The following is a 16,178-nucleotide window of genomic DNA, read 5'->3' on the forward strand; positions in this document are numbered from 1 at the left end:
CTCAGGCTTCATAGAAGAAAAAAACAATTTGAACAGAATCTCACAGTATGATGCTGAAGCTGCCTAAACAATGGAAAATAAAATACCATTTTGGCAAAAATGTTGGCATCCATTAACTTCTTGTATTAAGTAAAAAAAAAAATAAAGTGCACACAGTCCTTCACTGTAAACATAACACACTTTCAGTGTTGCCAGATACTGCTGCCGTTTTCCAGTCCAAAATATGTTCAAAACCCGCCAAAATGCACTTGAAATCGTCCAATCTGGCAACACGACGCGCATGCTGCTTCTCTTGAACACACGGAAGTAAGGCGGAAGGTAGTTTGTCGACGTCACCTCAAGACGACGCCAACGATTGGTCAAATTTGCGGGAAAGTTGCGGTGATTGGATATAATTGCAACACCGCCCTGAATTCGCAGGGATTGGTTGAATTTGCGCTGAAGTTGCAAATCGCAACATCCTGGAGGCTCTGTTTTTTTGCTTGGCCCAGACTCTGTCTCCTCACTCACTGTAGCTTTAGGTACTAAAAACCGATCCATTTTGTCTCTCGCGTTGCGCCCCCCCTGAAGAACTCTGGCGCCCCCCGGGGGGGGGCGTGCCCCACACTTTGAAAAGCCCTGATCTAAACCATTCCATTGTAGCTCTGGCTGTATGTTTAGGGTCATTCAGTGCGTTTACATGCACATAGAGAAAATCGAATTTCTGCCGTTGCTCGTCTGAAATCGAAGTTCTAAATGGCATGTAAACACCTAAGCTAGGCTGAAATTGAACCGAACTTGATTTCTCGCAATCGAGCTATACGACCTAGATTATGCGATTTCTGCTGAGCTATTTAGTGCATGTAAACCCTATCGAGCTACGTATTCGATCTACTTACTTCAGCACTTCCCCTTCCGGAAGTGACGAGTGACGAGACCACAAGCGGGAAACACACCAGCCTCGGTCGGCATGACACTTCACCTTAGCCGCCCACTTTATTAGGAACACTTCTGTTCGTACATACAAACTACAAACACTCTTCTTAGTGTTTAGAGTTTATTTTATTTTTAAAAGGGACAGTGTACAAATTAAACATTATCCTTGTGGTAAGGACAGATGTCTGTACCAGGTTATAACAGTACATGCTAATTTCCGCCTGTAGTCCCTTTGTTTATACTCTTGAATAGCTCTTCATGACGACAACGGGAAGTGTACCAACACGATGGGGCGTGTAGCGCCACCTGTGGCTCGGGTGCACAATGCACCTCACTCAATAGCTCGATTTCACAGTATGCATGTAGGATTGGATTTCTCTGGCACCCCTGCTGGGACCCTTTGCTCGATTACCGACAGCAGCTCGATTTAGATGCACATGTAAACGTACTGAGTGTCTTGCTGGAAGGTGAATCTCCTTCCCAGTCTCAAGTCTTTTGCAGCCTCCAACAGGTTTTCTTCCAGGATTGCCCTGAATTTAGCTCCATCCATCTTCCCATCAACTCTGACCAGCTTCCCTGTCCCTGCTGAAGAAAAGCATCCCCATAGCATAATGCTGCCACCACCATGTTTCACAGTGTGGATGGTTATAATAATGATTAATCATCATTATTATTATTTAATATAAGTCATCATTAGATGACTTTTTTTCAAAATAATTAGATGACTTCTGAAGGCAATTGATTGCACTGGATTGTATTTAGAGGTATCAGAGTACAGGGGGCTAAATACTAATGCACACCACGTTTTTCAGATTTTTATTTAAAATTTTGAAGACCATTTATCATTTTCGTTTCACTTCATAATTGTGTGCTACTCTGTGTTGGCCTGTCACATAAAATCTCAATAAAAAACTTGTAAGTTCATGGTTGTAAGGTGGAAAAATGTGAAAAAGTTCAAGGGGTATGAATACTTTTTCAAGGCACTGTAAAAAAGCTCTACTACCGGATTACTTGGACAATCTTAGTCAGAAAGAAGTGCAGGATAGATATACACAGAAATTAGAGTTTATTAGCGGTTATGATCCGTACAAAATTCCTCAAAATGACTGGAATGACGGTGCAGATTTGTGGCCTAGCGTTAGCATTAGCTACATGTTGGAATATACCTTCTTTTTCCCGAAAAGTCCCGACACGGAAGAACAGTTTTTTTTAAAAAACTACAGAAGCAAGAAAACCTTCTTTGTGTAAAGACTTTTTTCCTGACATCAGCTTTTGGGAACAATGTTGTGAAAGCCGAAGCATTTACTCTCAAAGGGCTCTGACCTAAACTGTGGGTTAGATGGCATCCCCACCCCCTCCATGTCTCATCAACCCCAAGGACATGTAGTTACAGAGCTATCTGCACTCTGTCATTTATACAGTGATGCTTATTAGTGTTAAAACAATATCTGAAGTGTTATTTGTAAAATAAAATATCTTGCGCTAGACTTTCAAACAATATTGTGTCTTTTAATTTTATCTAATAGTGGATGGTACAATTACGAACGCGAACAGAATTGGCACTTTCCAGTTGTAGCTATAGTCGTATAGTAACTATAATCATTCTTGTCATAATAATTTCAATAAAAAGTTAATGTTAAGTTCCCTTTTCATTAATTCTTGATTCAAAGGCACAGCTGAGTCACACAGGTTGATAAGTGTGTAACGGACAATAACAATTTTATCCAAAATAATTTTTCATGCCTTTATTGATTTATTTTCATTTCACATGCGTGCAGCTGTTGTAAAGTTCAAGTGTGTTTGTGTAGTGCTCTCTTGAACTGTAGGTTCCTTTCTACACTCTGGTTCCACGGTGACATTTTGCACAGGACTGTGTTTCTTTGATAACAGAATCAAAGCTCTATATTATACTCATTCAAAACTCTCCACAGCTTAATATACCCTAAATCAGGGCTTTTCAAAGTGTGGGGCGTGCCCCCCCCTGGGGGGTGCCAGAGTTCTTCGGGGGGGCGCAACGTGAGGAAAAATAAACCAGAATAAGTTACTATTGCGGACATTCAGTGAACTTCAGCTAGCCTTTACCAGAGACAAAATGGATCGATTTTTAGTACCTAAAGCTACAGTGAGTGAGGAGACAGAGTCTGGGCCAAGCAAAAAAACAGAGCCTCCAGGATGTTGCGATTTGCAACTTCAACGCAAATTCAACCAATCCCCGTAAATTCAGGGCGGTGTTGCAATTATATCCAATCACCCCAACTTTCCTGCAAATTTGACCAATCGTTGGTGACGTCGACAAACTACCTTCCACCTTACTTCTGTGTATACGTTCAAGAGAAGCAGCATGCACGCAGTGTTGCCAGATTGGACGGTTTCAAGTGCATTTTGGCGGGTTTTGAACATATTTTGGACTGGAAAACATCAGCGGTATCTGGCAACATTGCATGATGTGCGAGTCAGTGTTTATATAGGCTTAGATTCTGTTACTGAAAGTGTGTTATGTTTACAGTGAAGGACTGTGCGCACTTTTTTTTACTTAATACAAGAAATTAATGGATGCCAACATTTTTGCCAAAATGGTATTTTATTTTCCATTGTTTAGGCAGCTTAAGCATCATACTGTGAGATTCTGTTCAAATTGTTTTTTTCTTCTATGAAGCCTGAGCCATTTATTTTATTAGTTTATAATAATTGATTAATTTAGTCTTCAGGAGAGACTTCCTGCACACAGTACTAGTATTAATAGTTTTTTTCTTACATGAAAGCTGAGGCATTTATATTATATTTTAAGGTAACTTCATGTTGTGCTGTGAGGTTCTATGCACTTTAACTTTTTAACCAGCAGGTGCATTTGGATAAGTAAAGCCTATTTTTCTGCATTTTTGTAGTCTTGGTAATCTTTTATATTGGTAAAGTTGTTTATAGGACCATTTCTCAGTGTCTTTGTTTTTTAATCAATAGTTTTTCAGTAATAATATTTAACATATTACTCAATTTTAATCACAAAGAGAAAATCGCAACAATTTCTCGCAACTTTCACTTCCTCCCGCAATGTAATCGCAACAAAAACCTAAAAAAACACCGCAACTTTCATCGCAATTTTTTGGAAAACCCCCGCAACATCAGACATTTTAGCCCGCAACAATCACAAAAAAGGCCCGTGGAATCCTGGGGGGACTGAAAAAAGAAGGAAGTATGGCCACGATTATTTAAAGTTTGGATTTTCATGGACTGGATCTGAAGATGCTCCACTGCCACAGTGTGTTGTCTGCCAAGAGGTGCTAGCTAACGATGCTATGAGATGTTTAAAATGTGTAAAACAAGATGTTTTAAAAAGCACAGATGCTTAAAATGTGAAAAAGAAAAAAATAATGTGTACAACAACCATTTTTTAAAAATACGAATGGAACATTAAGTATAGCAACAACAAAAATTGTAAGGGGGGCGCTGTTGTTTATTTGCTCTCTGAGGGGGGGCTGACTCTCCCACACTTTGAAAACCCCTGCCCTAAATTATTCATTCCTCTGCTACTAGAACTAACTTCTTTCTCAATGTATCTGCATATAGTGATGTTATGGTTTTGTGGGATTTATGATAATTATGCTGCTTCACCTCTTTTTAAAAAAAAAATCAACTGCATTCTGTTCTCTCCAAAATGAAATAAAGCTCTGGGCAAGTGGAATTGTGTTTTGGGCAAGTATGATTTGGGTGCTGCTTGCCCATCAAGTAAGGCTGGGGGATTTTTTTCAAGGGCTATGATCTTTGTGGTTTCTTATGGCCCTTTTCCACTACCCTTTTTCAGCTTGCTTCAGCTCACTTCAGTCTGACACGGCTCGCGTTTTGACTACCTTAGAGCAGCACGACTCGGCTCGCTTCAGCCCTGCTTAGCACCCAAAACTCGCACGGTTTTGGAGTAGGGCTGAAGTGAGCCAAACCGAGCCGAGTGGGGCTAGGGGCGTGAGGAGACACTCCCCTGTGCACTGATTGGTGAGGAGGAGTGTCCTCACATGCCCACACACGCCCCGCGAGCACTCTGGGATCTGTAAACCCGGAAGAAGAATTACGAATTACGAGAATTTCTGAAGCCTTATGCGCCTCGCCTCATCTATACGCTCTTGCCAGTATCTGTTGGCGTTGTCAGTGACAACAAGCCACAGCACCAAGACCAGCAACACTAACGACTCCATGTCCTCCATGTTTATTGTTTACTATCCGGGTCGTGAGACTACCGCTTAAAAGCTCACTGATGTCACTGTTTGCGCCGCCTAACGACATCACGTGACGTCCACCCACTTTCGCTAACTCCACCCAATGTGTCCACCCACTTCCAGCCAGCACGGTTGTAGTCGAAATGCAACTCCAACAGCCCCACTCAGCTCGACTCAGCCCAACTCAGCCGCGTTGGTAGTGGAAAAGTGGCATTAGTCATGTGATAAGCTGAGGGTTTTTTTTTTTCTCTCAACTTCTAGAGGAAGAAGAGAGACTGGTGAAGGAATACGTTTATTAACAGGAAATAACTTGTTTCGCAGATCATCCTACAACATTACGTATAACTATACACTGATTTTAAAAAGTATGACGTGTCATTCTTTAATATGATGATGATGATGATGATAAAAATCCCAGGTAGCTGTAACACTGCTCTCCATCAGGCCACATGGTACCACCCTGTTTTTTTTTTTTACTATTACAAAACATGCTTAGCATGGCTGATGCACTGTTGTGCTGGAAAATATGATCCAACACCTCACGTTTGAGTTAAGACACTTGTTTTACATCAGAGATGTTCTCAATAGTGCAGTTTCATATGATGGTGTGGAAAAAGATGATGAATATCATGAGATGAGACATGGTGTTGTATGAAGGAGGACTGCTGCTGTTCATATTCCATCATAGTGTTGCTAATACAGTGGCCATTAGGAATTAAATTATTTTTACTCAAGATAGTATGCTTGTTTTATCTTGTAAAACATCTCTGTACTCTTAACTAATGTAAAAAGTGTATGGTCTTTAGGCTTTTAAACGTTTGTAAGCCCAAAAAGTATAAATCATGCTTCAAAGTCATTTCAGATTGTCATATAAATGTCATTTGATGTTTAATCAGGTCTACCCGGTTCTGTGGGTTTGTAAAATGCTGCCAAATGGTACTAATATAATGATTAACGGTTATGCCATTTGTATTTCTTGTGTATGTCTCATGACTAAAACAGTGATGTTGGCGTGTCTTGAAAAACCAGCATCCAGAATACGCTCTCCTCACACCCATGCGAACACAAACGCAGCCCTTTTTTAAAAAAAATGTAAACAGACCCTGTTAGCTGCATGTGTTCACATTTTATTTGCTATTGTGCCTGTATAAACATGCAGATTGATGTAACGTGATTTCTTTCTCCCCCAGGTGTGCGGTGATATCCATGGACAGTTTTATGACCTGAAGGAGTTATTCAGAGTGAGTCTTTTGTTCACACCCACATGTAATGTGCTCAGTGAAGTCATTGAATTACTGGCCAAAGATGGAAAATTTGGAAACACATTTAAATGATTTTAACGATTACTATAAGGTTAACTACTTTGATTAATATCCTAATTATAACTGAGCCATAAGAGTCCAGCATACAAACATGCGTCATCAATAATCACCTTAATGATATCGTCAAATGATCGCAATAACTATATTGTGCTGTTGGTGTAACAGACCTTGGAGGTCTTGTCATTAATCTGACCAGGACATGCAGATTATGGATCCAGGCTGTCAGTTTTTCATTCGGTTGCTAAGTGTACAAGCGGATTCAACAAACTCATGTAATGGTCACTAACACCCCCCCCCCCCCCCTTTTTTTAATTTATAAACCACTTGCTCCCCTCTAGCCAGAGGGGAAAAGAACAACTGTGTATTCAGGGCTGTGAAAAATCTGCGGAATTCCGCGAAGTTGGCCGCCAAAAATATAATTTTAGTAAATCATCTAATTTTGCAATAAAAAATTGGGGGGGGGAGTTGTTGTCTACCGACCGCTAGTGGTCTCGTACAGCGAGTGTCACTGAGCCGGCGAGTCTGGGAAAGAGCCTACTGCAAATTGTTCTTTCTGTAACGACATCGTAATTTTTTTGGTATCTTTTTTTCTTTTGCGACAATGACAGACCAGTTTATGGCATTTGCGCCATGCTTACAAACTACGGCGCGAATCTTGTTCTTTTCGTTTTACCATTGTGCTCTTTAAACACGCTTTCGATATCAACGGTTTTGAAGAGGAGAATTTCGCGGTATGTCTGCATCATGGAGGGACATCGTTCAGAGGGAGGGTGAGATCAACGATGTCAAAAACATTGACAAGGAAAACGGCATCAAAAATCCATGGAATTGGTGATGGCTGGAGTTTAAAGCCGGTAGTGAACATCTCCATGAGCACATACGGAAGATAAAAGAACCAGGGAAAGCTTACTGCATCTTGTGCCATCAGGATGTGAAGTACGGTTCTGGTGGAAGAACACGTTTGGTTGACCATGTTAAAGGAAAAAAAACATGCGGAATTGGTGAAATTGAAGCTGTTGAACTATAGATTACCAGGTAGACCATCTTGTTCACATTTATTATTTATGTAGTTTTAACTTATTGTTCATAATGTTCATTGTTATCATGAATATGTAATGAAAGAGAGACCAAAAGAGCAAGGAAAAGCCATATAGAAAGTCAGAAAGAAAAGAGTAGGCTTTCTAAGCTGAAGAAACTGCTAACAAAGAAAAAGAAATAAATATAAATATTGACTTGTAAATAGTTGTGTATATAGTTTTTGACTAGAATCTGTCTAACATGAACAAGAGAGACATTTTGGTATTGAATCAGTTCAAAAACAAGAACATTAGTGACTATTATTTAATAGTCAGTCTAGAATGTCCCCCCTGGAAAAGACATTATGGTACCCAATGAATTGATACAAATCGACACAAGAATATAAGTGAATTTACAATATGAGGTATGTTATTGATATATTTTCATTCTTCAAGTGAACCCTTACCAGTTAAAAGGTAAATCAGTTCATATAGTATTATTTCAACACAATAATAACAGTTCAAATCAAATGGCATGGTTGAGAAAATATTTGCTTTCAGGAGATGCTTCAAATCCATCAATATACACAAAATCTGTTCAGCTTCTGGGGCCCTGCGGCCCCCAGGCCCACAGCTCCTGGGGGGCTGCGCCCCCAAGACCCCCTGCTAAAATTGTTTCCTCGGATTTTGTCATTTCTATTTCACAGTCCTGATATTGACTCATGCAGAGAAGAATTAATTTGATGGGTTTGTTTAAATACAACACACCCCAATTGGTTCACATACAGTCAAGCCGGAAAGTCTGCACACCCCTTTCACCTTCTTCACGTTTTATTACGTTACAGACTTCTTCTACAATAGACTGAGTGAGTTTATATTTTGTCACAAAATTCTACACAAAATAGCCCATAATGACAAAGTGAAAGCAGGTTTTTATAAAATATGCCATTTTATTTTACTGACAAAAATAGGTTGTTTAGGGATTACATATCTGTCCACACCCTTAGCCTTATACTTGGTTGATGCACCTTTGGTACCAATTACAGCTTCAAGGCATCTTGGAAAAAAAGCTACGAGCTTGACACACTTGTTTTTGGGCATTTTTGCCCATTTCTCTTGGCATATCCTTGCAAGCTCCGTCAGGTTGAATGGGGAGCATCGGTACACAGCCATTTTTGGCTCCTTCCACAAATGTTCAGTTGAATTCAGGTCTGGGCTCTGGCTGTGCCACTCAAGGACATTCATAGACTTTCTCTGAAGCCACTCCTTTGTTCTCTTGGCTGTGCGCGTCAGGTTGTCATGTTGGAAGGTAAACCTTTGCCCCAGTCTGAGGTCTAGAGCGCTCTGGAGCAAGTTTTCTTCAAGGATCTTCATGTACTTGGCTGCATTCATCTTTCCCTTTATCAGGACTAGTTGCCCTATTCCCGCTGTTGAAAAACATCCCCACATCATGATGACGCCAACGCCATGCTTCACTGTAGGGACGGCATTAGCCAGGTGATGAGCGGTGCCTGGTTTCCTCCAGACATGACGCTTGGTATTCAGGCCAAAAAGTTCAATTTTGGTTTCATCAGACCAGAGAATCTTGTTTCTCATGGTTTGAGAGTCCTCGAGGTGCTTTTTGGCAAACTCCAAGCGGACTAGCATGTGCCTTTTACTAAGGAGTGGCTTCCATCTGGCCACTCTGCCATAAAGACCTGATTTGTGGAGTGCTGCCTGGATGGTTGATCATCTGAAAGGTTCTCCCATCTCCACAAGGATACACTGGAGCTCTGTCAGAGTGACCCTCGGGTTCCTGCTCGCCTCCCTGGCCAAGGCCCGTTTTCCCCGATCACTGAGTTTGGTCGGGCGGCCAGATCTAGGAAGATTCTTTGTGGTTCCAAACTTCTTCCATTTATGAATGATGCCACTATGCTCTTTGGGGCCTGTAAAGCTGCAGCAATTTTTCTGTACCCTTCTCCAGATCTATGCCTTGACATAATCCTGTTTCTGAGGTCTGCAGATAATTCCTTTGACCCCATGGCTTGGAGTTTGCTCTGACATGCACTGTCAACTGTGGGACCTTATATAGGCAGGTGTTGGCAATCCCCAATTATGTCCAATCCATTGAATTTACCACAGGTGGACTCTTAAGTTGTAGAAACATCTCAAGCAGCATAAGTGGAAACAAAATGCACCTCACCTCACTTTTGGGTGTCATATCAAAGGGTGTGCACACTTGTGTACATATATTTTACATTTTGATTTTTAATAAATTGGCACATGTCTAAAAACCTGCTTTCACTGTCATTGTGGGCTATTTTGTGTAGAATTTTGTGACCAAAAATGAATTCAATCTATTGTAGAATAAGGCCGAATCCCATTTCACCCCTTGGACCAACCCCTTGGCCCTTCCCCTCCATTTTGCGCGTTCACGTGAAGGGGTAGGGGTATCCCAATCCCAGTTAACGCGGAGGGGTAGGGGAAGGGGTAGGGCTTCTGTACCCCTCCAAACGGAGATTTTCCTGGAGCTGACTCCGAACGAAGGGGTTTGAGTGATTTCCCACAATGCCATGCGGATTTCAGCGAGAGTTCATGCGGATTTCAGAAAGATGGCGGTTCCCGCGGCGAAAGATTGTCATAAATGTATTTTCTCCATTATTTACGTGTTTTAAGTTGTTATCCAGAGGAAACATGCCGCTTGATTCGCTTTCGAGCTGAGAATGAGCAGCGATTTCTGAAATCCAAGCTGCTGCTAAAAAGCTTTGGGAGTGAGTATTGTTTTCGGTTGCTTTACTGCGTACGTTTTGTTCTGTTATTCTCGCTTTTATTGTTTACATGAGTGTTCTGACACCTCATTCTGTCAGATGTGGTGCACGAAGCGCCAAAGATATCCCATTCAGTGGCGTTAGTTAACAAATCACACCCTGCCAGCAGAGATTTCTGTTCTGGCTCTGACTATAGCGGCTGGTCGCAGCCAATGACGCATTTGGTCGCGTTTTGCTAACGTAAGCGCTGACGGAGGTACGCAATGACGTATGCGATCGTTGAAGGGCTATCCCAATACGTAAGGGTTGAATTTCAAGCCCTATCCCTTGTAGCTCAGTTTCAAGGGGAAGGGCCAAGGGGAAGGGGGAGGGGTAGGGGTAGAAATTAGAATTGGGATTGGGCCTAAGTCTGTCACATAATAAAACGTGAAGAAGGTGAAATGGGGTGTGCAGACTTTCCAGCTTGACTATATTTCCTCATCTCAGTACCTGCTGTGCAGTGCATGTGCATGCACACACCCTAAGGATGTGATCCAGCTGTTGGTAGGAACTGTTTCTGCTAGTCATATTAACTGACTTGTATGGATCTCTGCAGAATAGGGGACACCGAATGGTAGAGAATTGCACAGAACTGTAACTGACGCAACGTACAGTCTGCTTAAAGGAGATATGCAGAGCCTTCATTTTAAAATAAATTTGAGTGGCTAGTATCTCCATCCTTGACTCTTGTATGCTGCCTAAATGGGAATTAAAAATATATATTTGAGAGTTAAATTCGACTGCAAAGTTGGCATTTGAGCTGCCCCGCTGAGCCAGCCAGCCCTGAGTGTGTGTGACGTCACAGCAGGAACCAGTTTTAAGGCCGAGGCCTTTGACAGCTATAGACCAAAGTCATATAAATAAAAATTTACGGTGAAAGTAAGAAATACCGTTACCGACTTGCTCAACTAAGACTGATTTGACTTCATTGATTGTGGGTTGACTCTCATTAAAACAGGATAGGTGTTATAACTTGTGCAACATACATGTACATGCATGCATTTTCACTGATAAAACGTAAAAGGCTAATTAAATAATCAGATAAACTGAGACAATCACATTCTGAAGCAAATTAAATAATTTTATCCCAGTAACTTAAACACACAATACAAGTTACAAGTATTAATCTAAATGCAGGTCAACAATGGTGGTTTTTTTTGTTTGTTTGTTTTTGTTTTTTTTAATCCAAATGAGAGTTGGCGCTTACCTGTCTGTGTTCTCGCTTGAACACAGACAGGTAAGATCTTGAAGGCCGATCTTGTGGCCAATTGTTTTTGAAAGAAACTGACTTTCAGTTGTTCGTTCAGTTCTCAGTTCATTCACTTCTTCCACATAGGGGAGAGATGGCAGCAACATCCAGTTTAGAAATAAGACGGCTGCTCCACTCATTTGCTTTTCATACTGTGTAGTCCGCCATGACTGCTGGGCTCAGGCAATTACTAAAACCCGGGATGGAACGGGATGTCACCGGTTTTAGCAACAACTGCAGGGAGGTCACTGCCCGAGTGATATGTCCCGTTCCGTTTCGTCCCGGGTTTTAGCAACAATCCTCGGCTCACTCCAGGAGGACTGGTGCAACTGAACTCACTTTCCTTTTAAAAAAATAAAAAATAAATACTTGTAGTTTTATTTTCCTTTAATTGTTGGTACTGCACCCTCTTTCAATACGGGCTTACAGCCAGCGCTCCTCAACAGATCAGAGGTTTCGTACGAGTCTTCAGTAAAACGTGCAGAGGAGAGGACCACTTCACAGGCACCCAATGTGCCCGTAAACGTCCTCGCAAAACGCGTCCAAATCTTTGGAGTTTGAACATTCTTGGGTCATGAATGGCAACGTAAATCCACCTTCTGTCGTGTTGCTGCACCCGCCAAAAACACATCTACGTGGCATGGCGATAAATTAGCCGATGGAGGATCAGAGTTGCAGTCAGCTCTGTGTTTTAGTATAGCGGAAGTGCCGATGAGACAGCCTTCTTGCTGTGACGTTACAGACGTCAATGTCATTCACTCAGACCGCTACCTATATAAATCACTTTAATCATAAAAATTACTATATTAGATTTATTGTTAACGCTTTAAACTATTCCTGTGCCATTCTTCAGATCTCAAGGCATTTATAAACAAAAGTGAGGCCATGGCTCTGCATATATGCTTTAAGAATGAAGACTTTCTTCCTTTCTGTTGAGGGCAGAAACATGATGCCTCACCACCAGAGATGTTATCAAGAGAGGATCAAGGCTTTTGACTACATGATATCGCCCCTCACAGTGATTCATGCACTTGCTCATTTTTCCATTGAAATTTAGTTCCCTCTGAAATTCCCTCTTTGATGTATGTTTATTTCTGTAATATCTCAAAAAAAATCAGGCCATTCTGTGGCTGGGAAGTTATTTATTTTGAGGGGATTCCTGAGCAAATAACGTGCATGAAAGACGTGCTATGGGTGACATTAAATGGTACTGTTGCTCGCTGGTGGGGCAGCACGGTGGTGTAGTGGTTAGCGCTGTCGCCTCACAGCAAGAAGGTCTGGGTTCGAGCCCCGTGGCCGGCGAGGGCCTTTCTGTGCGGAGTTTGCATGTTCTCCCCGTGTCCGCGTGGGTTTCCTCCGGGTGCTCCGGTTTCCCCCACAGTCCAAAGACATGCAGGTTAGGTTAACTAGTGACTCTAAATTGACCGTAGGTGTGAGTGTGAATGGTTGTCTGTGTCTATATGTCAGCCCTGTGATGACCTGGCGACTTGTCCAGGGTGTACCCTGCCTTTCGCCCGTAGTCAGCTGGGATAGGCTCCAGCTTGCCTGTGACCCTGTAGAACAGGATAAAGCAGCTAGAGATGATAAGAGAATGAGATGTTGCTCGCTGGTTTTTGTGTTGAACATGATGATGAACAGGTTGAGACCATCCTGTAAATCATCTTGCACATGTATGTTTTGTGAATGAATGCTTTCTGCCATTTAAGTGTTAACATAATTTTGACTAACCCTATACATATAAATAAAATCTATTCTCTCTCACACACAAATATAAAAAATCTCCAATTGCTGATATTTATTAGTTTGGTCCTGCGTTTCCTTTCCTTCACAATACAGGGTCTTTTCTTCTCACTTTCCGTTACTGTAGCCGGTGTTCCGTGTTTTATGTGCACACTCACGTGCTCCATTGTTCTCTATGCTGCCTCTCAGGTTCCAAATTTGTATCCCACAGTGAATGGGGAAACCCCACCATGTCATGCATGATCTTGGTTTTGGTCATGGTGAGGCAAGAAAAAAAATGGTGGAGAATTTAGGGCCATGGGGCTCTAAATTCATTAATTATTCTTTTAGGGGGAAAAAAGTAATAAAATTTGAAGTCTGTTATTTGAATTCAGTAGCTTTCGGTCCACAAAAAAAAAAATAACTGGCTGTCAGGGAAAATTCTTTTTATGGCCTAAATTCGAAAAATCTGAAAGGGAGTCTACCTTTAAAGTGTGTTTTGTTGCCACTTTTAATCCAGTTAATTTGGCTTTCAGCCATGGGACTAGAGTATATAATTATCTCAGTAGTTTTCTATTTATAGAAATTGGATTTATCTTTATTTTATAAAGTTAAAACAAGTTTAGTTACATCACTAAAAGCATGTTTAAGTGGGCTTGTTTTGTGTACAGGTGGGAGGTGACGTTCCAGAGACAAACTACCTTTTCATGGGAGATTTTGTGGACAGAGGCTTTTACAGTGTTGAGACTTTCTTGTTGCTCCTGGCTCTTAAGGTTTGTAAATAAAGTTTACAAACTTTCTCACTGCTCACTGCAGTGAGATTGGTTTCTCACTGCTGCTCTCACGTTTGGTTTAGTTCAGGTATTTATTTGCCTAAGCTTTTATCTAAAATGGGCTAAAGTGAAGTAGGGTTAAGGATTTGGTACTGCCGATGGTTCTCTGGCAGTTCAGGGATTTGAATAACAACTGTTTGATCACTATCATTGAGCCAACAGTAGCATAACTTGGCACAGATTAGGATAATTAGCATCACGGAGCCTAGTGTAGGACATCATGCTGTGAGAGAAAGTTAAAGTTCTACTAGGCTAATGGTTAATAAAAAGCTGATGTGAGAATTTTAAAGTGAATTATCAGTCTAAGGGCCCGTTTACACGAGGACGCTGTTGGGTAAAAATGACTAAATATTTTATTGGAAGTGCCTTTCGTCTACACGGGGACGGCGTTTCCGAGGCTGAAAAATGGAAAAAATTGAAAACGCCTTCCGGAGTGGATAAGTTAAAAACAGCCCCCGTTGCATATCCGTCTAAACTACCCAATACGCGAAACTCTGCTCGGATCTGCTCACGTTGGGTACGCGTTTGTCATACATATGTCATATACTGTACATACCAGCCCGGGAAGTAAGAAAGTAAGTAAAAAAGTAAGAGCATGTCTGATTACATCGATCCAACAGACCTTCAAGCTGCTCTGGCAGCTTTAATAAACGTCCAGGAGTCCTTCGAACATCTATACCGAATCTGCACATATACCGTTAATGAACAGAGTCAGGTATAGTATGCTCTTACTTTTTTACTTACTTTCTTTCTTACCATAGCCAGAGTAGTCAAAGTTTTCGCGGCGCAGATGTGCAGATCAGACAAGACGGAAGACGTTGTGCATGCGTGCAGACATAGCGGAGGTCTTTCACAGCACCACCTAGCCGCCTGGCATGCACATCCAATTGAATTCCACACATTTATGCGTCACCGTATAGACGCAGATTTTCTCCTTGAAAACGGTCGTGTAGACGCGGAAAAAAGTGAGAACGAAAACGGACTTTTGCGTTTTTGTTTCAGACCGTCCCCATGTAAAGTGGGCCTAAAGCAGGGCTTTTCAAAGTGTGGGGTGCGCCTCCCCTAGGGGGCGCCAGAGTTCTTCAGGGGGGGCGCAACGTGAGAAACCAGAATAAGTTACTATTGCGGACATTTAGCGAACTTCAGCTAGCCTTTGCCAGAGACAAAATGGATAGATTTTTAGTACCTAAAGCTACAGTGAGTTAGGAGACAGTCTGGGCCAAGCAAAAAAAAAAAAAGGAAGTATGACCACAATTATTTAAAGTTTGGATTTTCATGGACTGGATCTGAAGATGCTCCACTGCCAGTGTGTTGTCTGCCAAGAGGTGCTAGCTAACGATGCTATGAGATGTTTAAAATGTGTAAAACAAGATGTTTAAAAAAAAAAAAGCACAGATGTTTAAAATGTGTAAAAAAAAAAAGTTTTAAAAAGCACAGATGTTTAAAATGTGTAAAACAAGATATTTTTAAAAAAGCAGATGTTTAAAATTTGTAAAAAAAAAAAGGTTTCAAAAAGCACAGATGTTTAAAATGTGTAAAAGAAAAAAAATAATGTGTACAACAACCATTTTTTTTAAATACGAATGGAACATTAAGTATAGCAACAACAAAAATTTTAAGGGGGGGGGGCAATGTTCCACAGGGGGGCTGACTGTCCCACACTTTGAAAATCCCTGGTCTAAAGTATGTCATGGTCCATATCAGGTACGCTACCCTGACAGAATCACGCTGATCCGAGGCAATCATGAGTCCAGACAGATCACACAGGTGTACGGCTTCTACGATGAGTGCTTAAGGAAGTACGGCTCGGTCACAGTTTGGAGGTACTGCACCGAGATCTTCGATTACCTCTCCCTGTCGGCCATCATCGACGGCAAGGTCAGTCTAAAACAAAAAATTCACATCACTAGCTTACTTTGTTCTTGGAGGAATCTGGTATTTAGAAGAAGAAAGCCTGTTTGTGTCACATATCTGTTACAGTATAGCTGTACATATCCCAGCTTTGTAAAAAGTTGTGATCAGAGCACAGGGTCAGTGATGGTACAGCAGCCCTGGAACATAAAGGGATCAAGGGGCCAACAGTGGTGGGTTTTGAGGGTTGAATCCCCACGACCTTCTGATCAGGAAAGACCA

The 16,178-nt window shown here is 41.5% G+C and overlaps 1 protein-coding gene across 2 annotated transcripts in view; it reads left to right on the forward strand.

Annotated features, from left to right (window-relative positions):
• Nucleotides 1–16,178, forward strand: part of ppp4cb (protein phosphatase 4, catalytic subunit b) — a 45,134-nt gene that overhangs the window by 21,919 nt on the left and 7,037 nt on the right. Inside the window, exons 4-6 of one of the 2 annotated variants that reach the window (XM_060939425.1) lie at nt 6,311–6,361; nt 13,884–13,985; nt 15,750–15,923. In XM_060939425.1, the coding sequence (XP_060795408.1) occupies nt 6,311–6,361; nt 13,884–13,985; nt 15,750–15,923 (327 nt within the window). The remainder of the gene's footprint in view (nt 1–6,310; nt 6,362–13,883; nt 13,986–15,749; nt 15,924–16,178) is intronic. The other variant, XM_060939426.1, reaches the window with a different exon arrangement.

The sequence above is a fragment of the Neoarius graeffei genome, chromosome 14 (assembly GCF_027579695.1).
Source record: "Neoarius graeffei isolate fNeoGra1 chromosome 14, fNeoGra1.pri, whole genome shotgun sequence".
Taxonomy (NCBI): Eukaryota; Metazoa; Chordata; class Actinopteri; order Siluriformes; family Ariidae; genus Neoarius; species Neoarius graeffei.